Here is a 25314-nt window from a genome sequence, read left to right as displayed (position 1 = left end):
TAATTCTGTGTCTGTATCAGCTGATTCCTTGAATAACTGTACATTTTCAGACAACTTAGGCCTACTTTTTTTTTCAAAGGATATTTTTTAATTATAGCTGTTAATTTTGTTGTTATTTTTATTTGTTACTTTACTAGAGACGTAGAAAAAGTAAGTCTGTTACAATAAAATTTATTGATCACGTTTTATTTCCAATACTGGTATGATTATTATTGCTTAACCTCATCCCACTTTGTTAACTACGTAAGCCTACACTACAAGTACCGGTACACGTAAGTTACTCCCATTAATTCATATTTCCATTATTATTGTTATTATATTGTTGTAAAGGGAATTGCAAATTAATATTTATTGGTTTCATAGTTCATTATCGCTATAATCTTGAATGAGTGAAGCTATTATAGTAAATTTCAGTTCGTTTTGCACAAACAAAAATAATATTAACCTATTTCTTGCAGGTATCTTCGAGTTTATGGTAGAATTTAATATACTTCATTAAAATAATAAATGAACTTTATCCATTTAATATTTCAATAATGGAAGGAAGGTGTTAATTTTTCCCAAAGAACACGACAACGAAAGTATAACATATTTTGTCATCTGCTAGGAGAGATCTGTGATGATGAGGCGATAGTAGCGATCCTAGTGGTGGGCAACTACCCATGTTTGCATTTTTACTACATATTGAGCTTCGCGACTGTATATAGTGGACTGTGGTAATAAGTGGGCTATGTGACAGGAGAAACAATTATTGTTTGTATACAAGTAACGTACACAGTTGTGTATACGATGACTACGTAGTGCAAGCCATCAGCCTGCTCAATTTTGCACTCAGGCGGTCCTAGTTCGAGTCTTGAATTATTCACACTATAAGAATAATACAACAATATCTTTTAAAAATATACAGCCGCGAGTTCATAATTATGCATTGAAGGTTAATATTTTTGTTCGGCTTAGGTTACAAACATAAAAGTCACGTCTTGATTTCTGTTCCATACCGTTGACATTCGACTGTGAAGTGTGTGGTTGCAGTGTATCCAACTTCAGAAACACGAAATCCGCTACGGAGCTGCGAAAATCCCGCTACTTTCCGCTACGGTAGTAGCTACTGAATAAATACGGGGCAATCAGAAGTATGTTACTAGGTTTTATTGTATTTTCTGACATAATTTATGTTGTTTGAAAATAAAAATTGTGAATTATATTAATTTTATTTCTTATTAATTCACGCATGTTGAATTTTAATAAAGACTTATTTTCTGAACAAAAATAGCTAGAAGTAGTGTCTAATGATATTATTTTATTAAAACATACTGTAGCACACCGCTGTGGAGTAATGGTTAGCGCGTCTGGTCGTGAAACGAGCGAGCCCAGTTTCAAATTCTGATACGGATAAGTTACCTGGTTGGGGGTTTTCTTTCCGGGGTTTTGCCTCAACCAAGTGAAGCAGAGTTACTGGGTAACTTCCAGCATTGGACCTCGGACTCATTTCGCCATCATTAATTCACATATCATCATCATCATCATCATCATCATCATCATCATCATCATCATCATCCATGCAATAGTCCAGGTTAAGTTCAGAGTTTTGCGTGCTGTACTTATACAAGAGCGCGGTCGTTCGGCTATCCAATCATTCATAGAATAGGAGTGGTAAGCACAATAAGTCTCAGGGTGCAGTGTAAGCCTTCGGGTCCCTCCTCCGTACAAGGTACAAAAGATACACACTGTTTTTATTTTATAAAGAAACGTTCGAAAGCAATGTGCTTTACTTATGTTTGCCAACATCAATCTCACTAGGGGTTTTGATTTACCCAGAGAAAATAAAAACTCGAGTGGAATTTAATTCACTATTATACGATTAGAAGAGAGTATATAAAGCGAAGAAAGAGTAATGGAACGGAGAAAAATTCTCTCCGGCGCCGGGATTTGAACCCGGGTTTTCAGCTCCACGTGCTGATGCTTTATCCACTAAGTCACACCGGATACCACCCCGGCGTCGAACAGAATCGTCTCAAATTAAGTTCCAACTCTTGGGTTCCCTCTAGTGGCCGCCCTCTGCACTACGTCATAGATATGTATGAACGCAGGACTGAAGTCCACACATATGCTGAGGTGCACTCGTTATGAGTGACTAGTTGGCCGGGATCCGACGGAATAGGCGGTCTTAAATCACGAAGTAATTTACGCATGTCATATATATTATTTAATGTACCGAAGTACATATGATTTTTCAATACAGATATTCTGCGTCATCATACGATGAAAGAGTAATAGAACGGAGAAAAATTCTCTCCGGCGCCGGTGTGGTAGCCGGTGTGGCTTAGTGGATAAAGCATCAGCACGTGGAGCTGAAAACCCGGGTTCAAATCCCGGCGCCGGAGAGAATTTTTCTCCGTTCCATTACTCTTTCATCGTGTGATGACGCAGAATATCTGCATGGAAATATCACATGTACTTCGGTACATTAAATAGTATATAAGTATATAAAGATTAGAAGAAATAATATACTCTAAAACAATAAAATATTAATTGACTTTCTAAATTCTATTTCGTTAATGTTAGCTTCACCAAAACGTTTGAACGGAGCCGCCATTTTCAGTTGACTATGTGGTAAACAAATGACGATCGCAAAGCATGTTTTATAATACCATAAAGAATTTTCAGTTTAAAATGTTGGCAAACAAAGAAAGAAATGGTACGAAGGTGATGAAAACAGAAGAACGTATATAAAGATTAAAAGAAATAAAGTAATCCTCGCCAAATACCATCCCGCTATCATCAATCTCGTCAAAGCTAAATAACCTCCTAGTAGTTGATACAGGGTCCTTAAATAACCAACTAAAATAAATAAATTCATTTGTTTAAAGGAATAGCATTTTGTTTCGAGGCTAGTACCGTTGCTGGTATCTTTTATCGTCGCTCCTCCATGAAAACAGCCATATTCTTCAACAGAATCGCAGGTCTTTTCTAGGTCGATAAGATTATACTTAAATCTTGATTCTTGGCTATCATTTCTTGCGATAATTTGTCTGTGGCAAATACAAGACGCAAGAATGTCTTTTGCGAAACCATTTTGTTCTTCTGATAAGATGTGACGCCATCATATGTTTAAAAATATCCATTTTGAATCTTGCGTACACTACTTTTAACACTTGAATATAATTAATTGATTAACTAGCGGACTTATTCGTGTTAATTATGTAAGTTTGTGCGGCTTACAGCTGCAGACAACATAATATACTGGCACAGATACGTAGACGACATACTCATACTATATAAAGGAAACAAAAGACAAATACACAAACTACACCAATACATAAACAAATTACACCCAAAAGTTCAATACACACTAGAACTTGAAAACAACAACTCCATAAATTTCCTAGACATCACCATAACAAAAATTGACAACAAACACACCTTCAAAATATACAGGAAACCAACCACCACCACCATACACATACACAACACATCTAATCACCCCATATAACACAAACATGCTGCATTCAGGACAATGGTACACAGATTACTCAACATACCCATGAGCCAACAACACTACAATGAAGAAGTGAACACAATCAAATACATAGCACAAGAAAACGGATACAATCCAAACATAATAGACAACATCATAAGAAAGACAAAACAAAAACTCAACAAACACAAAACACGCAAAACATAACACAAACAGAAGAACATAAGAAATATATCACACTAACATATGAAAACAAAAACACACATAAGATCGCATCTTCATTCAGAAAGCAGAAATACAACATAGCATACAGAACAGAAAACACACTACAAAGACATCTCAACACACAAAAAACACAAACAAATAAATACGACCACACAGGTGTATACAAACTCACATGTAATAGTTGCGATATGTTCTACATAGGACAGACAGGCAGATCATTCCAAACACGCTTCAAAGAACACATTAAAGCAATAACCAGAGGACACAATACATCTACATACGCCGACCACATAACCAATGCTAACCATACATACAATAACATAAATATAGACATGGAAATCCTACATATACAACCCAAGAACCAAAAACTCAACACACTAGAACAATACGAAATATACAAACACACTAAAACACACCCCGAACAAATTCTCAACACACAGATCAATTTCAGTACACACACACTATTTGACTCCACTTTTCAACACCTTTCAACAATCAAACGCCACATAACAGGCAGAGAAGTTCGAGATGACGCCGAGATCTAGTAGGCTCTGAGGATGGTGTGTGAAGCACCGAAACAGCTGTAAGCCGCACAAAATTACATAATTAACACGTGTAAGTCCGCTAGTTAATCAATTAATTTAAAATATCTTTATATAATATGTGTTTCTTTTCTCCATATTTCAGGTGGTCCAATCCATCGATCGTCAAGATGCTGGATTCTCTATCAGAGTGGATCCTGGCTGCAGGCTTCGTCACATTAATAGCTTACGTCATTGGCACATGGACTCACAGTCACTTCTATAAGATGAATGTGTACCATCTTAAGCCCATACCATTCTTCGGCAACATGGCACCAGTGGTTTTGGGCTGGCGCTCATTTCCTGATTTCATCAACGATGTGTACAAAAAGTTGAAAGGTCATAAATATGGGGGCGTGTATCAATTTATGACCCCCCTAATTGTGATTACAGACCCTGAACTAATAAAAACTATAGCTATTAAGGATTTTGAATTCTTCCTGGACCACAGAAATCCCATTACTGAAGACGTTGAACCTCTTCTTGGGAAAGGATTGTTCAACCTGAAGGGTAAGGCGGAAGTAGTATATAAGTAGGGCTTATGAGATCACATTTTATTTATCTCTAATTTCATTCAAATATTTCTTATGTCATTCGAAATATTTTCCTTCAATTTCAGGTCAAAATATTGAACTTCTTATATTATTCAAAAATGTTTCTCATTCTATTCGAAATTATGCGATCACACGCTGCTCTTTCTGCTACTTCTATTTAATTTACAAAACGTACCACCAGAGTGGCCTGGTGACAAAAGTATACCTAACAAAATGTTGTTTTCTAATGCCAGGCGTTTGACAATAAAGTCATTTGACCTCTTGCACTCCAATATTTTTCAAAGATATTATCATGGTCAGCCACTGAAGCACAGATTTTGAGGTATTCCGAATCCATTTCTTGGTTTGAGTTGCACAATGGGCAGTTAGAGGACTGATATATTCAAATTCTATGCAGGTGTTTGGCCAAACAGTCATGGCCTGTTGCCAACCTAAATGCAGCTACAGACGATTTTCGTAGTAAATCGGGAATTAACTGTGGATTATGATGCAGAGAGTTCCATTTTTTCCCTTGCAAAAGTTGAGACGGTGTCGGTTGGAGTTCCCGGGTAGCTCAGTTGGCAGAGCGCTGGTACGTTCAACCAGAGGTCCCGGGATCGATACCCGGCCCCGGAACAATTTTTCCCTTGAAATTATTCATAAAATTTAATATCTATCTATATAATTTGAACTGGTCATGGAAATTCCGGGAAAACGGCTGAACGGATTTTAATGAATGACCCGTCATTTTGAAGCTTGGCATCCAAGGATTTTCAGAAAATAGTAACATTTAGTGAAGCGTTAGTTTTCCTACATAATTTTCTTATTTTCCAAAATCCATCGTTCGTCAGTTTTGAGAACTCATTGTATTTTAGTATCAAACAAAACACACACTACAATAAACAATAGGCTATTACACGAAGGCCATGACCTGCAAGATTGCTGACATATTTAGAGTCCAAATTCAATTGGTTATTAAAAACTTCAAGACTTACTAAAAATAATTTACAGGTCTGATTCTGCGGTGTGTAGTTTTCTGAGTACAGCTGAGTATTGAATATTACAGTCTATAAAACTTGAGGTTTTTTGATGACATTATTACCATTAGAAATGAAATATTATTATAGTTAATGCCATGATGTGATTATTTTTCATTAATTATACATATGGAATAGAAATTACATACAAATGTACGTGTAATAAACAATAAGCAAAGCATCTTTGAGTGATCACTTCAAAACAACGTGAATATAGCGTGGATTGTGTAGGAAAATAATTTCTTATATGTTGCCCCTAATGTGCGTCATTGTTAACTTATGAAAAAAATTAAAATTAACATGGCACATAAACACTATCTGAGGAAGGGATAGGAGACATTAAGTAATATTCATCGTTCTTAATCATCTCTGGATGGAAAATAACAATGAAATATGTATAAATTAGAAATTACTTACAGTTGAGCATATAAAAAACAGTAAGTAGAATCATATTTGATTAATAAGATTAACTTACTCCAGGTTTGGTGTAAGAGTAGCCTACATCTAACGATGTCTCCCTGGAAATTACCTAATTAAAAAATCGTGTTAGAAGATTGAATTTGTGTATTTTGTCTGAAACTTTCCAAATATTTGCAAGCAGTCTTTTACATTAGATTTCCGAAAATTCGTTTTTAGCGTAACATTGGCAGTGATAAAAGTGTGAACTATTCGTTCAGTGGCTGGTGGATACTCTACACCAGGCCTGCACAAGGTTTGCGCTCTCCGAGCCGGCTCACAGCTCATGAGCGGAATGCAGATATTAGCTGCGCTCTGTATAAGGGTGGACTGGAAGAAGGGGTGATCTCGTACAAAATATACACAAAAGGAAGTATTATTACGAGTGTTTATGAAATGAATTCCCGTTCAGTGTTTGCAAAACTGTCTTGGACTATTATTAATTAATAAATAAATATTTATTTTACAGGAGTAATAGAAATTCTATAGCTACTTAAATTGTACAATATCATTTTGTCATATTTTTATTTATCAGTACATCAGAACGAGGTTTTATGCTGTTGGCAGCTGAAAGGAACAGTAGCCTACTGATCGTAATGGAACATCAGTTACAGATGTTCTATGTCTGCCTTTATTAAAATTGATTATAGAAAACAGTTGCTCACAAATATATGGGTAAATGTTGAGCCAAACATAGCAATCATTTTCACAGCCAGCCTGTGTAGTCGTGGATATTATTGCTAATGTTTAGTCTTGTAAAACTCAACCAGGGTAGTAGTATTATTCAAACGATCTTTAGCCCCTAGGCCACATTGAAGATCAATAAGTTCGAGCTGTAAATCGTTTAAATGTTAAATGTTATGTTCCGTCTTTTAGATTCCTCCATACTGTACTGTAGCAGTAGGTAAGCAACGTGAAACAGTTACTGAGAATAAGCCTACACACTGCACTCCACTAGATAAGTGGTGGTTTCCCTCTCCTCTACCTATAGCAAGTCTATGTCATTCTGACGTATCTTCCTCTCCGTTTCGGCGAGAGGTAAACACAGCTCTCCCGCTCCGAAGGAGCGAGCGTGCGCTCTTGAGCGCTGTTTGTGCAGGTATGCTCTACACTGACTGTATTGTATTTACAGGTCAGAAATGGAAAGACATGAGATCTACCCTGAGTCCTGGCTTCACGTCAAGCAAGATGAAGACTATGTTTACGCTGATAACAGAGTGTGGGGAGCAGCTAGGAGATTTCCTGAAGACTTGCATCAAGGATAAGAACATGCCAGTGGATGACTTCAAGATAGAGAGAGGTCAGTACCAGTGGAATACGTTGCAATACGACGGTAGACTAAATAATGCAACAGAATGTGTTACATAAAATGGAGAAAATAGCGGGTTAGTCTGTGTACAAAGAAATTCGGAAGATGAAAGACTTAAAATAATATTCTGACATGAATTAAGTCCCCTGAATCCGAATGTTACACGTACAAATTTGGTCTAAAGCGATGGACTTTTAAGGATGATAATTTTTGGAGAGACATTAAGTTCCTGTTATCGTGTCACAGTCACAGACTTACGGCGAATTAAAACACATGTACTGAAACTGAGATGCCTCAAGAAAACAGACCGTACAGGCCAATTCCATTCCATTCTATTCCAAAAGATTATGTAAGCTTAATAAATTAATGTAAAAAAAATCGAGAATTAAACTTGATATAAATAAATATAAGTACAGTTACACATTAGGGCTATTAGCTGTTAAATGAGAACTATGACTTGGATTAAGTTCTTTATGAATAATTATTCTAAATGTTTGTAGAGTCCTTATATAAAGGTTCAATTCTAGCTTCTATTACATTTGTTTTCATTTCCTGCGTTTATCAGCTGAACCATAATCATGTCGAATATACTTACTTACTTACTTACTTACTTACTTACTGGCTTTTAAGGAATCCGGAGGTTTACTGCTGCCCTCACATAAGCCCGCCATTGGTCCCTATCCTGAGCAAGATTAATCCAGTCTCTACCATCATATCCCACCTCCCTCAAATCCATTTTAATATTATCTTCCCATCTAGTCTCGGCCTCCCCAAAGGTCTTTTTCCCTCAGGCCTCCCAACTAACACTCTATATGCATTTCTGGATTCGCCCATACGTGCTACATGCCCTGCCCATCTCAAACGTCTGGATTTAATGTTCCTAATTATGTCAGGTGAAGAATACAATGCGTGCAGCTCTGTGTTGTGTAACTTTCTCCATTCTCCTGCAACTTCATCCCTCTTAGCCCCAAATATGTTTCTAAGCACCTTATTCTCAAACACCCTTAACCTGTGTTCCTCTCCCAAAGTGAGAGTCCAAGTTTCACAACCATAAAGAACAACCGGTAATATAACTCTTTTACAAATTCTAACTTTCAGATTTTTTGACAGCAGACTGGATGATAACAGCTTCTCAACCGAATAATAACAGGCATTTCTCATATTTATTCTGCGTTTAATTTCCTTCTGAGTGTCATTTATATTTGTTACTGTTGCTCCAAGATATTTGAATTTTTCCACCTCTTCAAAGGATAAATTTCCAATTTTTATATTTCCATTTCGTACAAAATTCTCGTCATGAGACATAATCATATACTTAGTCTTTTCGGGATTTACTTCCAAACCTATTTCTTTACTTGCTTCCAGTAAAATTCCCGTGTTTTCCCTAATCGATTGTGGATTTTCTCCTAACTTATTCACGTCATCCGCATAGACAAGCAGCTGATGTAACCCGTTCAATTCCAAACCCTCTCTGCTATCCTGGACTTTCCTAATGGCATAAATCATGTCGAATATGTGTACAAAAATAAATAGAAACAATGTTTTGCATTAAATTGCACAGTCAAATTAATAGGATAGAAAAGGTAGGTTAGATATTACGATCTGATACCGAACAGGTGTTAAAATCTGAGACCCCGAACCTTACATGAGATGTGGAAAATTTCTCTAGGCAATTTGAACAAACTTTGTTTTTCTTATTTGCAATGTAATTTTCGCTTTTGCTTTACAGAAGGCGACATGCTGGTGGTTGAAATGAAGGATTTGTTCACAAGATACACGAATGACGTGATTGCAACTTCAGCTTTTGGAATTGGCTGTGATTCGCTTAACAAACCCAAAAATGAATTTTATGAGATGATGAAAGACGTAACTAATTTTGGAGGTGTTCGTGCTCTGATATTTTTTGGCTTCATGTTCAGCCCAAAACTTATGAAGGTACTCTAATAACATTACATTTCATTCTTTCATAGTTTTCTGTCCAAGGGTAGGTCTTTCACTGCAAACCCAGCATTCTCAAATATTTCCTATTTCCTGCCTTCCTCTTAGTTTTCGCATATGATCCATATAGCCTATCTTAGGGGGTTAGGTACAGCTTACAGCAGTAAAATTTTGGAAATATTCAACATTTTTTTCCTCCATTACTGTATCTTCTAGAATAATGAAAATTATTATGTGTAAAACACTGTCCTTCTGCCATTTGAAAAAAATATTTTTGCGATTTAAAAAAAAAAAAAACGCTGGTTCCCATCCCAGGCGGCTGATTTCTACGATACAAGGATACAAAAAATTGATCCTATGATATGACAAATGTCTCAATTCCAGTGGGGGATATGTTGACAAATAGCGCAACAATTGCTGTATCAGTTCCAATAAATCTTTTCATACAATTGTGCTTTTTATTCTGTAAACGCCCCCAGGAAAGCCACTTTCTGGACGGCCTCGTAATTGCGATCGAGTGGCCAAAATTTGTATAACCTCTTCAGTCCTCTTGTAGAGTGTACTATACATAATTTTCTTTTAATTTTTTTTGCAATGTCTTGGATACTTTTGAAATTTTTGAAAAATTAAATTTGTTAGAAATGAAGAGAATCACTTTTGCAACCAGAATTACAAATTAGAATTTAAAATTTGGGAGCACCAAGAGTCAAAATTGCTCCAAAATTTGATTTTCTGTGAAGACTTGATTTGGGATTTTTGAAACCCCGAATTTGTTTTCAATTTTTGATCAATCAATCAATCTTCTTAATGTATCCAGCTGTTTGCCGACAACATAAAGTCCACTATAGTCCACTGTAGTCTATTCAGGTGTTGTTTTTCACGAGAAATGAGGGGTATTTTGATCGGTGTTCATTATAGATGCCTGTTGCTAGTAGCCAGAGTTGGGGTGTAGTCAATGTGTCTTTTGCAACTGGTACTGATGATTTTAATTTACTCTTTTGTGGTTTATGGATGGACAGTATAGAAGAATGTGTTCCAGATCTTCATCATGATTATTACACCACAGACAAGTAGGATTATCAGAAATGTGAAATCGGTGTAGGTACAATTGAGTGACAATGTGACCTGTTCTGGCTCTTGTTAAAAATGTTTGAGCATGTCTGGGCATAAATTCGGGACTGAAGAGGATAAGCACTTCTTTAGAAATTATTAACATTATGGAAGAAAAATAGTAATATAGGTACGTTGCAAGAGCGGTATGTTGACGTTTTTATGTTCGAGGAAAAGATTGAAAAAGCGGAACGTAGTTGAGCTTTTTTAATTTCCGAGAACATGAAAACAAACATACCGCTCGTGTATCGTACATTATTTTGTGCGAAGATCGTTTTTTACATACCTGAAAGACGAATTTCTAATTAGTTGCAATGAAATCTCCATGTTGGTTTCTGTTTAATGACGGCAACTTTAGAAAACAAAAATATACGTCTGTCTTCTTTTTCCCCCCAGTCTATAAATTCGAACTTAAAACAAACGGTAAGGTTATGTAATGATTTATTTTTCATTTTAATATTTTAACAATATTATTTATATAACATATTGCAGTAATAACATCGGCATCTGGGGTCTTGTTGATTTTTTCACGGCTTCCTTAATGTTACTTGTATCAGGAATACAATAGCTTTCGTGGAGTAATAGACTTTACTTAATTTTTGCAAATATTTAAAAACAATAATTAACAGTGCAATTTAGGTGAAATTGCAGTGGTAAGTTTCCAATTTATAATTATTACTATGTTAAACGTCTCTAAAAATTATATGTTAAAAGCCTAAAGCAGTAAAATGAATGTCGCGCTTAAGCGGTAAGAAGAGGGAAATTGTTATGTGTGTTACGTTGGGAATACTGAATGTGGTATTTCACACTTACCGCGTATTGGTCCTGTGCGGAAAACAAGCAAATACGCACGATCTCGCACAAAAATATTTTTTTTTATCTGCCCCTTTCAGAATGTTTGCTTGTGAGCGACTTTGAAGGAGGGAGAGGTATGGGGGGGGGGTGATGTCACTGGCCGACTGGGACAAACAAGGCTCAGTTATTGGCCGGTCGGTTCCACGTCGGGGTTGGTTATATGAGTGGGGGAAAAACTCGCATTCCTTGTTCGGATCTTCTCCTGAAATGCGAACAATAGTCATTCAATCAAAGACCAAAAAAATAGCGACAATATGTTTCAGTCAGTATCATCGTTACATCTACTTAAGAAATTCTCATCCTAAGGTGGGTCTAAAATCATTGCAGAAAGCAAACTGCACAGAAGTTTCTATATTTATCCATTTAATTCGAGTTTTTGTATTTCAGCTGTTGAACCTCAAATTCATGTCAAAAGCTGCGTTGAATTTCTTCCGAACTCTGGTGCACGATACAATTGCAACTAGGGAAGCTAAGAATATATTTAGGCCAGATATGATCCACATACTGATGCAGGCGAAGAAAGAGACTGTGCAGCCCAGTGGGATCAATGGAGAGGCATCTAAACCGAGTGAGTAATCGCTATTTGTGTTAGCATTAATCGAGCCAAAGTACTGCTTGCACTTTGATGCAGTGATCCACGTTAAGTTTCCCTTGTTTTTAAGCTGGTCAGTTTATTATACTTTAAGAACCGTCATTCTCTTCGTCCTTTGCTTATCTTCAAACTTAGGTTTTTGGATATTTCACACTCCACAGTATCCTGGAACTTGACATTTTCAACGTTTCGGAATTGCATGCATGTTCTATCATCAGGACAGAGAGAGATGAACAGAGAGGTCGCCTACTGCAGACGATTGTGCGGTAGAGATGGGGAAAAAGGAAAGTAACTATTCTCATTTTATGTTGCCATTTCATAACATGGGTATGGTCAATCTGATATACCTACATGGGTCATTCAATAATTATAGTCGCGACCCGGCGTGACTTCTCCCCTTTGCTTAAGTCTTAGGAAGTCAAGGCTCTATAAAGTCTAGGTAGGTAGTATCGTTCGCCATTTTTGTTCTTTCGTTGCCGAGCTACCAGACGAGGAATCTATTTGCCACACCGTTAAACATTATCATGTCGTAGCTCCTATGATAATAAATCAAACGCGATGTAATTCAGCAAATAATTGAGCGGCAAATAACGTCCTCGTGTGCTTTCTGCGAACGCCAACGAAAGAGCCAAAATGGTGGGCGATTATATATTAAGTATTTATCCAGCCTTAGGAAATGCTTTACATCTTCATCAGCGAATCACAAGACGCACACGTTTAAATGTAGCAGACCTGCAACGTGATTGGCTGCCGGAAATTAGAGCGACGGGACTATAGTGGCAACAATGTTTGCATCTGGCGCTATCAGCGGTAAATGATGAAAGCTGATAACAATGAGAAAGAAGAGCATATTATCATGTCTTATCTGTCAGTTTGAAGACAATAATCTCATTTATAAGACATTTGTAGTGAGTTTAATTTGTAGACCGTTATCTGTAGTGCTCTAAAATGTTTAGCAAATACGAACAAAGATGCTTCATTGAAATTCAGATTGCAAGAGGCAAGAATGCTCGACAATGCCGTACAGCATTACTGGAAGCTTGTGGTAGAGACACTTCACCATAACGTATCGTGGTTAGGTGGGCGCATGCTTTTCGCAGAGGGAGGGAAGATGTTCATAAAAAACGTGGACCTGGCAGACCGTAATCGGCAAATGAACGCTGTAAGAGCGCTGCTGGAAGAACACCGTTGTTGGTTATGATTTTGACTGAATCCTTCTCACTCATTCAGTTCCTGTCGGAAATCTTGTGAATGGTGCATAGTACAGTTACTATCTGGAACACCATTTACAACCAGCGGTGCGCCTTAAACGTCCAAATCTTCTGAATTCTCATCCTGTTGTGCTACACGATAGTGCTCGCTCTCACAAAGCTGCCGCTGTGGTTAATTTACTTCGCAGATGGAACTGGGAAATTCTGGAGCTTCCTCCATACTCTCCAGATACGAGTCAATGTGACTTTAACCTTTTCCCGAAAATGGAATTACCAGTTAGAGGAGTTCGCTTCAGAACCAGACAGGCAATTATAGCAGCAGTGGAGCAGTTTGTTGGAAGGTTAGTACAACAAGACGCTGTGGATGGCATCCGTCGTCTCCCTGAGGTGTGGAGGCGGGTTCTTCATGTTGGAGGAGGTTACTTCTGAGCACTGCAACAATGTGACTGTTCCAACTTTGTTGTTAATGTTACCACTAATTATTGAATGACCCATGTATATATGAACAGGGGTTATATCAACCGTGAAGTCTGCAATATCTGAGCTTTGTATTAACCATGGATTGTAACTAATTCAACAGTTCATAGCATAAATACACGTTAAAGAAATTACTTTTATACTCCATCGGCAAGTCTATCGTGCTATCAAAAAAGGAGTGCGTTATATGGCAGTCAAAATGTTTAATAGCCTCCCTATCGATATAAAAAATGAAACTCAAAACATAAGATTATTTAGGGTCGAATTAAAGAAGTACCTAATTTCTCACGCGTTCTATTCTGTAGGTGAATTCATGACATTCAATAACATTTAATGAAATTGATACTAAAACTTTGTGTTGTACTAGTACACTATATTGTAAATTTCATCTAGACTGTGACTATAAATTAAGACTTTATAATAGTATTAAGTTTTTTGACTTGTTCCATATTCTAGCTGTAAAGCAATGTATGAATACCATGGAATGTTAATAAATACAATACAATACAATACAATACAATACAGGTTTTTGTTCGATCATACCAGTATCCTAACTAGGAAATCACAGAAAAAAATCAATATGTGAGCAGTTCAGAGCAGAAGTGGTGTAAGTCAAAAATGGTAATGAGGGCTAAAGTTAACATTCTGTAAAATACAGCGCAAAGTAGCAATTAATATTCAATTTATTTAAACTATTAGTAGTCAGTGGATAGCAAGAAGGCCATATTAATTGCTACTTTGCGCTGTATTTTACAGAATTTTTACTTTAAACCCCACTACCCAATTTTGACTTACACCACTTTTTCTCTGAACGGCTCATGTATTGCAAACAATTACTTACGTGCAGTAACTCGATACATTTTACTATTTGATAAGCACGTAGCTTAACCACAAGTACTTAACTTTAATCCTTCTAATTACAGAATGGGACGATGATGATCTGACTGCCCAAGCTGTGAATTTTTTCTTCGGGGGGTTCGACACGTCCTCAGTACTACTTTGCTTTGCATCACATCTGCTGGCTACACATCCAGACGTACAAAATCGGCTCCAGACAGAAATAGACGAGACGCTTGAGAATGACGGAGGAAAGCTGACGTATGAGGCAGTCCACGGCATGAAGTACCTGGACATGGTGGTATCAGGTATGTGCAGAAATGGTAGAGTTGGAAAGCGATTGTATGATTTTAGTATCTTGCTGTATCAGAAAAAACACTGACCGTCATTATTTTCTTTGTGTTTCCTTCATTTTGAAAGACTAATTTTTACTAATGATCTGTTAAATTTGTTGAATTCAAATTTTTAACATTACTGTGTTAATATTTAAAGTATAAGGGCGGAATTCATAGTCGTCACTTATAAATGAGTGAACCCTTAAGTGGTTACTTATACTCATTTCTAATTCATAGTTGTCCCTCATTCACATAATGAGTGATTACTTAAGTGAGCTGATCTGTACCCTTAAGTGACCACTCATTTTCAAAATGGATACTGAGAATGATTTTGAGGATTTTGTGGAGTTTGTTGAACGAAATGAGGAAAATATACGTGTCCCAAAAAAGGTATATTAGAGACATGGAGAATCCTCTGGAAATGTATAGTGAACTGGAATTTAAGAAGCGATAAAGCTTTCATATCAATTTGAAGTTGTTGCTCTAGCCAAATTGATCGCTATTTATTTATTTATTTATTTATTTATTTATTTACTTACTTACTTATTTATTTATTTATTTATTTACTTATTTATTTATTTAGTTATTTATTGAATTAATTAATTAATTTATTTATTTATTTTATTTATTTCATTTATTTATTTATTTATTTATTTATATTTATTTATTTAACAGGGAAAAGCCCTAAAATAGACAGTACAGACATTTGTTTAAAAAAAGAACATAGAATTGCATATAACATGAAAAAAGAGATAAAACAGATACAAGTGTAATTACAAATTAAAAATTAAAAAAAAAAGTAGATACTACCTAAATGAAAGACACAGATCTAGATATAAATGAAAAAATATCAAATAAAAATAAATTAAAAAGAGCTAAGTATAGATATCATAGCCAAAAATGTAAAATGTAGCTATAATTGGCAAATTACAGAGTAAATATAACACTAGGGCCTATGTTAATAAATTCAATATACAGAATTTTATAGTAGGCCTAACAGGCTTAATTTATTTATTTAAGAAATTCACTACTACAGAACATGTGTTCCAATTATTAGGATATCTGATTATAACTATAACTAACACGCAACTAGAATTTAACATATCATGAAACTATTGCTGTATATAACTTATTCAGTACAATAATATTGATAACTCGTTGTTATAGCAACTCCACATGTAGAGCTGCTTTCGATTAGTTCAATGAGAGCCAGCTTTTGTTATGACGTCATGTCCGGCAGCTGTAAGTGACCACTCATTATGTGAAAATAAGTGTTGTCTATGAATTCGGAAATGACTTAAGGGTTCCCTTATTATAAGCAAACACTTATTACTTAAGGGTTCACTCATTTTATAAGTGACGACTATGAATTCCACCCTTAATTACACAAAAAACAAACTATCAGAAACATCCATATGAGCAAAACTCGTGTTCGAGTGTAGTTTCATTATAATACAGAAATACAAAAATTAATGCACACAAATACTATGGTATATATACATATGGGCTATTCCACATGAAATCGATCAGTAAAAAACCTCGCATTTTTTCAATACTCTAATTTTTTCCCTAGTTATACAAGGTGCTGAGGAGAGTGTATTTTAAAAAATATACTATCGAAAGTCAAACGGTTTTCGTATTATTGAGCGACAAATTTAGCGTATTTTATAAAAACAAACCTCTTTTAGCGCTCTGAACTCTGAAACCATTTACTGCAGAACATTGAACGAGAGCTTATTTTGAAGCTGACATTTTGTACGTTATGTTAAGAAGTAATCCTTACTGTTGTTATATACAGAGAGACAGATAATCTGATTTTACTTACTTTTAGGCTTTTTGGCCATTTGTAAAAAAATATTGAGGAAAAAACCTTGCATTATTAAGAGGGATTCGGCATTGTTTGCTTAGTGGTACGGCAATAAGTTTCGAGGGTATTAAATAGATTATTTTCTCATGCCTAGACTTGAACGGAGCAGTACCGCACGCACTGGCCGAGAGCTGAAGATAAACGAGATTGGGCGTCATTTTACTCCTGTGTTTATGAAAACCTGTGATAAAGCTAGCACAGCTATGCGCTGCTAGAAGACACATCACGTGTTTGTCTCCTGGCCTTGCTTACCTCGGCTAGCTCCCGTCTCACAGTCAGCTGGTTAGTTCCGCGCGTACTATTTATTTTCTTTATTTGACATTTTCAATACTTTCTTATCAACATACCATCAGTAAAAAATATGTGTTTATTTGTACTTTCAATGCGGAATCTAACCACATATTTTTTTCGTGGTCAAAGGCGTCTTAATGAAGAAAAATCTAAATTTCTCCATTTCCATAAAAAGTAAGAAAAACTGTTTACATGTCAATATAAACTTTAATTTCTCAGCAGCAAAGTAAACCATAATTTTGATCATTGGGTGAAAGTGTTTCGGAGCTACAACAGTTTAAAGTTGCTAATTTTATGAAAATACGATAAATTTAAAAATTTTAAATTTAAACACTATGAAGTTCTGATGCCTCAAACTTTGCACAAAGCATTATATCACAGTTCTCTACGTACAAAAAAAGTTTAATTGTATTTAGAAATTGTATGGTCAATTTTCTCTATATTTCGGTCGATTTGAGATGGAATAGCTCATATGTATGCATATATACTATATGAAGAGCATAGTATCAAAGTTACACAACTCCTTTTTTTTTTTTCGACCCCGAGATATCGATTGTTTCTCATAGAATTTTGTATGCTGAATGCGATTCTGGAACTGTTTGGGTTCAAAAACAGACAAAACAAAGCGAAAATAGTACTTAATCGAGCACTTTAGAATCAAAATATAGAAAGCTCCACTGTGGCTTGATTTCTAATTAGGACAATTCCTTGTCACAATTAAGATTAATATCATGATTTACACGTGTGAAATTTATTATATAAAGTTGTGCTTTGAAACTGAGTTAGAATAGACTTAGATTCAAAAACAGACAACTCCACTTTAAATATGGCTTCGTTTGGTTTCAAAAACAGACAACTCCATGACTTAGTTTCAGAGACGGACAACTGCACTTTTTAAACTTAAATTGCGACCTGAATATTAATTTTATTCACATTTTGAGACTGAAAAAATATTTCTATAACCCATGAGAATGTTTAAAGAAATGTACGTATAACGGTGATATTGGTTTCCAACAATCTAGTTTTTCGCCTCTCTTGTAAAAAAAAAAAAAAAAAGCAAAAGTGGAGCTGTCCAACTTTGATACCTAGCTCCTCATATGTACGAGTAGGCCCTATATATAGGCTACATACACAAAACAAAAACAAATAAGAACCTGAAATAAAACTCTATGCATAATATCAATTTAAGTATCATCGATATAGTACATTATGCAACGAGTCTATAATGGTAGTGATTAAGACGTGATTATGTTTATGAAACGAGCGCAAGCGAGTTTCATAATTTTCATACGAGCGTCTTAATTACCATTATAGTCAAGTTTCATACGACTTTTTATGCTCGACCATATTTCTAACTTGAAATTATTCCTAAGTATTCATGTTATTCTTATCTGACTGAGGAGCGGAACTGACCTTGTGCAATACCTCGTAAATTGTGAGATGTGCGCAGACGCGAAAGTATTGATTTTTTCCGAGAAACAAATGTCGACATTGACCTTGATATAATCTAGAGCAGAGGTCTCCAAAAAGCGTATCGTCATTCGTGCTCTTGATGCTGCCCGCCGAACACAGGGTGCTGTAAGGCTAGAGAAGGGGGAGCGACTCGTACCTCAACAGATGGAAGCGATCAGTGGGGGATCGCGGCAACGGTCTGCTTACGTTTACAAATAATAACATCAAAAGAATAAGGAATATCATACGTTTGTATATTATTTTGACATACTATGAAGCTGGAGCCCCGTCTGTTGCTATTGACACAAGCCATTGCAAATTCAACTTCTTCTGTTCTATGGTGCCTTTCCTCGGATGAAAATGGCTAGGTGAGCTTTGTCATTTCTATCTGTGCTTTCGTCCAATGCAAGTGAGTAAGCTACAAACTGGTTAATTGTGGTTTCGACTTCAGATTCAATTGCAAGATTGAAATTCCTTCTCTGAACTGTAATTGGAAACAATTTAATTTTCTTGAACTGTGACTTTGTTCTGGACACAGTATTTTAGTAACGTATTGTATACACGATTTTTAAATGATGCATCTGTAAAGGGCTAGAACATAGCTAGCAAGAAGCTTTTTTTGTTTAAGACAGAGGACACGTGTGTGATTTGTGTTTGTATTTTATTGTTTTATATTTATCAAAATATTTGTAGGCCTACACATTTCACCTAAAATTAAACGAAAAACTATATGTTTGTCAAGCGGAACTGAGTGTAAACGTATTGTAATATACTGATTATTATGTATAACCAACAGATAGCCCCAAAATAAATTATTTTCACGTGTCCAACATGCTTGTAATTGTATGATATTCTTTGTGAAGAGTCGAGTAGTGTCGTCGCATGTTGAATTTTAACACACTCTTAAGAATTTTCGAACAAATTAAGCATTTCACATTCTCCCCACTAACACAAAAAATTTCTCTTCCTATTCATCCTTGAATGTACTACGTCCATGATTAGAAGGTATTGTGAAACGGTGGAACACTCCGACCAACACAATGATAATGGCAGTCCGCCACTGCTCTTCGTTTGCGCATAAACATTGAGTACAATACAGGTGGGGATGGGTGAGGCGGAACGCGCTCATTACGTACTGGCTTCGGTCCCGTTCAGGGGCTTACTCGCGAGTACGCTTTTGGAGACGTCTGATCTAGAGAGTAAAATAAACATTAATCTTGATATAACCTTGAAATTGAATTAGACATTGAAAAACGAGATGACAAATTGAATTTATTTGAATATTATTTACAATTAACGCTAACTATTATAGTAACAGAACTAGTTGTCTTTCGATTGCATATCCGAGAATAATCGATACTTGCGCTTTCATATTGTTACAATGGTATTTTCTGATTGGTGGAACACCTGAACTTTAATGAATAGGTGTACTTCAATGAGGTCCATTAAAGGGCTGCTATTAGGTGTATAATTACTACATTTCGGCATGGTCGAGCATAAATTGCTTTACATAATCTGCTGCACAGATAAGAAACGTGAGAATTCCATTTCAGATACAGATTAATGATGATTATAGTATTTTAGTTTAATGTGTGGACCTATATTTGTGTATCAGAAAAACTTGCATCGTTCTGAATATTCATTCATAATTACACAAAGTGACATATAAGTGTTAAAAGTGTGTAATAAATAATGAATAATGGATATTAATCATTGTAGTGTACGGAAATCTCAGACTCTTTGCATTCCAAATATCAGTGACAGATATGCAAATAAAAAATACTAGTGGCTTGCGCAGCAAATGCTGGAAACTAAGTTCATTAGACGTTCAAATAAAAGATTTTCAGATTTATTTTCAATGAAGAATACCAGACATTTTGAAAGTTATTACCTTCCATAATAATGAAACACATTCCTTCTGAATGTTTTTTTTTTTATTCCAAATACTTTTTCTTGAACCTATCCACCTTCAGTTTTTGAGTTTCAACGCGAAAACGCAAGTAACAATGTCAGGACGATCAGAGGGTTTTTCATGTGGGAGTAAAGCAATAGCTATTTCAGGTCATTGTGGATTGTAGGTGAAAGTTAACCAGGTTTGCTAGATGCTTTCGAACAATAGACATAGCATCTTGGTATAGCTGCTGCAGACCTTTTGGTTTTTCCTCAGGAACTGTAATTTTTGCTCTCTCTCTCGAGCCAATACTGAAGAGAATGACGCATATAAATATCTACACCACACCGCTATTAAGTATGTGAAAAAGCCCCAACCCCACTTGATTAATAACTATAAAAATATTTGATTTTTAATAACAATATTATTATCTTACGCAAGTTTTGTAGTTATATGTATGTGTGTGTGTGTGTGTGTGTGTATAAAATAGCCGCCACTCAATAAATTATAGAAATGAAGACAATTATAGAAATGAAGCTCTAATTTAAGATATTCTCTACATCTACTTATATAACCCCAAAACGTTTCACTTTCATATCATCAAATATAGCATTAATATGTATAATTAATGAAAAATAGTAACATCATGGCATTAACTATAATAATATCTAATTTTTTAATGATAATAGTGTCATCAAACCACCTCAAGTTTTGTAGATTTTGATATCTAATACACAGCTGTACTAAAAAAAATTACACACCATAGAATCAGACCGTGTATATTATTTTAGTAAGTCTTGAAGTTTTTAACCTTTTCTTACCTATAGATACCATATGGCAATAATTAACTTCATAGCATTTATATACTTGTGTTACATATGAAGGTAAATTTTGCTGGATAACTTCTATTTCAATACATTTTCATCAATATAGTTTTGTTTCAAATGTTGCCACTCCCGTAACTTGGTCCTAATACAGCTATTTGTTTCAACATGGATTGCTTGTAAATTTAATTTGGATTAGAAAGGGTTAATAACCAATTGAATTTGAACTCTAAATAGACCTATGTCAGCAATCCTGCAGGTCATGGCCTTCGTGTAATAGTATATTGTTTATTGTAGTGTGTGTTTTGTTTTATTCTGAAATGCAATTAATTCTCAAAACTGATCGAATGATGGATTTTGGAAAATAGGAAAATTATGTAGGAAAATTAACACTGTACTGAAAGTTATTATTTTTCTGAAAATCCCTGGGTGCCAAGCTTCAAAATTATGGGTCATTCATAGAAATCCGTTCAGCAGTTTTCCCGTAATATTCATTACCAATTCAAATTATACAGGGTGTATAAAAATACGTGTACAAACTTCAGGCATGGGTTCCTTACACCAAAAGAAGGAAAAAAGTTCATATGAACATATGTCCCATAATCCTTTGTTTCCCCGTTAGGAACTGTTCAACACATTGGTACACTCATAATATGCCAACACACAAAACTCATAACCAATGCTCGAAATGTCCTCCTCTTGCTTCTAGACATGCATGCACTCATCGAATCATGGACTGTCGCACTCTTTCAAATACTCCGGGATGATGTTGAATGGTTTCGCAGGCTTCCGTGACACGTCGATGAAGAGTTTCTTGATCCGGGATGTCTGCTCCATAAACCAATTATTTAAGGTGCCCCCAAAGATAAAAATCCAAAGGACTGAGGTCGGGATAACGTGCTGGCCATTGACCTGGTCCTCCTCTGCCTATCCATCTGTCATGGTAGACACCAGTCAGTGTATCTCGAACAAGGCGACTAAAATGTGCTGGAGCCCCATCATGCATGAACCACATGTTTTGTCTTATGTTCAGAGGCACATCTTCGTGCAGTAATTCTGGAAGAGTGTTTTGGATAAAGTCCCTGTAGATAGCACCTGTAAGACGTGCTGGTAGAACGTATGGACCTACCAGACAGTCACCTACAATTCCAGCCCACACATTAATCCTAAATTGTTGCTGATGTCTAGCCTGAAATACAGCACGAGGATTACGATCTGCCCATACGTGTTCATTGTGGAAATTGGTAATTCCATCTCTCCCAAACGTTGCCTCGTCTGTAAACAAAACTGATGAGACAAACAATGGATTGGCTATTTGTGCTAGAAACCATCGGCAAAAGTTCTCCCGTGGTGGATAATCGGCAGGCGAAAGGCCCTGCACACGTTGCGGATACAAGAGCTGCTCGTGAAGTACCCTCCACGCTGTACTGTGTGATGTACCAGTTGCCACAGCCAATTGTCTTGTACTGATACCTGGATCGTCTTCGGCACAGTGTAAAATGTCTTCTTCGAGGTTCGGCGTACGAACAACTCTTGGTCTTCCTCGATCACCAGTCTGTGGTGCAACGGTTCCTGTCTCAGCAACGCGACGATACACAGCAACAAAGGTTTGATGATTCGGTTGTCTTCGGTCTGGAAACGCCATCTGATACAGCCGTACAGCCTCGCGTCCATGACCATTCGCGCGACCATACATAAAAATGATGTCAGCCTGCTCACGAAATGAATATCGTCCTGCCATGGTTGAACGAAACACGTTAACTCACTCCACGTTCACAATTGCAACGTTGAAGACAGACTAATGACAAATGACACATGTAAACAAGTCTCTATGGCAACACTTCGCCATCTGCAGTCCATTTCTGATACAACGAGTCACAGCCTTCTATGAATGAGTGCATAAAGAAATGAAGTTTTGAGGTTGGACCTCGAAGGCCGTTGAACGCAAACTTTTAGTAATAAATGAATAACGGGGAAACAAAGGATTATGGGACATATGTTCATATGAACTTTTTTCCTTCTTTTGGTGTAAGGAACCCATGCCTGAAGTTTGTACACGTATTTTTGATACACCCTGTATATATAGATGTGTAGAACTGGAAATATTAACTATGCTAGTTATAGTACTACTTTCATTTATTTTACGCGATTCTCTTGTTCCAGAGACCTTACGCCTGTATCCACCAGTACTGGGAACAGACCGAAAATGCATCAAGACATACACCTTCAAATCTGATCCACCCTGCACGATGGAACCAGATCAAAGTGTCTGGATACCTGTGTACTGTCTCCATCGAGATCCGAAATACTTCCCAAACCCTGAGAAGTTCGATCCGGAGAGATTCAGCGATGAGAACAAAGATAATATCAAACCATACACATATTTGCCATTTGGCTTGGGTCCAAGGAGCTGCATCGGTAAATATGGGTAACCTATTACCAGATAGAGGGTTTTCGGTCCCTACACAGGGACAAGACGTCGTGTCGTCCCCTTTTCTTGCGGAGGGAGCATTGCAATGATTTCAATGACGTACACCTAAGGCTAGGGCTCCACTAGCTGTATTTGACGGCTGCTGTGAGCTGCATTCTACTGCCTGGATTTGTACTGCAAGAAGGTGGCTCCACTTGCTGCAAATTTTCTACATGTGAAAGCTGTAGTTCACCGCTCCGCTGTGGTCTGGCCCGACTCCACTCCTGTTGTTCAGCTGAAAACAGCGTTGTGATATTCTTTGTGTACTACAAGATCAAGCAAAAATTGCAGTGAAAATGAGCACACTACGGCCCAATTGTATAAAACTCCCTGACTAAAGATCAACTTTGATCGAAGATCGAAAAGTGAACCGAGTTCAGACACTTCTTCTATTGTATAAATCTTTTCTGCGATCAAATTACCTTGCTTCAATCTAAGTTCACGTGAAAAGGATTTGGCAACATCGCATAAACAGGTGAAATACGTGATGCGCGGACAGGTTTGTTCAGTGTTGCCAATCTAGCGACTTTAACTCTTTTTCAACAACAATTTCTTTTAATTTTTATATTGCTTAAATAGGGATTTAATGACCTTTTCTGCACCCTATAGTGACAAAATTTAATCTTTCTTTGTTGATAATGAGAAATCTAGCGACTTTACAGCTACTTTTTGGCGACTTTCCGTACACTCTGTTGGAGACACTGGTTTTTTGTGCAATGTAAATAATGGCGAACAATAAGAAGAAGGTTGACTGTTCTCCGAGTTGTTATCATGTTGTGATGTTTGATAGTGCTAAACATAATAAAGCTTTATAAAACAACGATTTTCGTTTAGTAATACAGTTAATTGAAAATTTATGAATGTACCTAACATATCCATTAATAATTAATGGTTGTTATGAACATAATATAATTATAGGTTATGTTATTAGATACTGCTGAACATGATAGAGCCTTATAAAATATAAGATTGTTTGTGTATTAAGGCAAGAAATTGAAAGAAATATATATAAATGTACCTATCATATCTATTAATATTAATAATAATGGATATTTTATTTGCACAATCGCCGCTCGTATATTTCAAACAGAAAAGAAATAACTGAACTTGGATCATCTAACTTAATCGGAGAAATTTCTTCAGTCAAAGTTGACTTTAGTTTGGGACAAATTAATCTCAGATTAGACTTTATACAACACAAAATTCCAAGTTCAGCTGAAACAAGGATCAATTTAACCTCTGATCTAAGATTAAATGGTTTATACAATCGGGCCTACAAATATTTATCAAGGTGATTGTATGTTCGCTATTCGTTCTCTGTCGTCGAAGATTGCATCAAAGAAAATGGTGGATACACCAATATTAAGCAACAGAAAAAAAAAACGTCCACACCAGTGGAGTAACGGTCAGCGCGTCTGGCTGCGAAACCAGGTGGCCCGGGTTCGAATCCCGGTCGGGGCAAGTTGCCTGGTTGAGGTTTTTTCCGGGGTTTTCCCTCAACCCAATACGAGCAAACGCTGGGTAACTTTCGGTGCTGGACCCCGG

General features: G+C 36.3%; 1 protein-coding gene across 1 annotated transcript in view; it reads left to right on the top strand.

Moving 5' to 3' along the window:
* LOC138696912 (uncharacterized) overlaps positions 1–25314 on the top strand; it is a 79447-nt gene that overhangs the window by 46713 nt on the left and 7420 nt on the right. Inside the window, exons 9-15 of the mRNA XM_069822390.1 lie at positions 1033–1098; positions 4391–4794; positions 7443–7610; positions 9349–9554; positions 11910–12090; positions 14726–14947; positions 23463–23717. Of these exons, the coding sequence (XP_069678491.1) occupies positions 1033–1098; positions 4391–4794; positions 7443–7610; positions 9349–9554; positions 11910–12090; positions 14726–14947; positions 23463–23717 (1502 nt within the window). The remainder of the gene's footprint in view (positions 1–1032; positions 1099–4390; positions 4795–7442; positions 7611–9348; positions 9555–11909; positions 12091–14725; positions 14948–23462; positions 23718–25314) is intronic.

Source organism: Periplaneta americana, chromosome 3, assembly GCF_040183065.1.
Source record: "Periplaneta americana isolate PAMFEO1 chromosome 3, P.americana_PAMFEO1_priV1, whole genome shotgun sequence".
In the NCBI taxonomy this organism is placed as follows: Eukaryota; Metazoa; Arthropoda; class Insecta; order Blattodea; family Blattidae; genus Periplaneta; species Periplaneta americana.
Note: the sequence above shows the minus strand (reverse complement) of the source record. Positions and strands in the feature narration are given on the sequence as shown.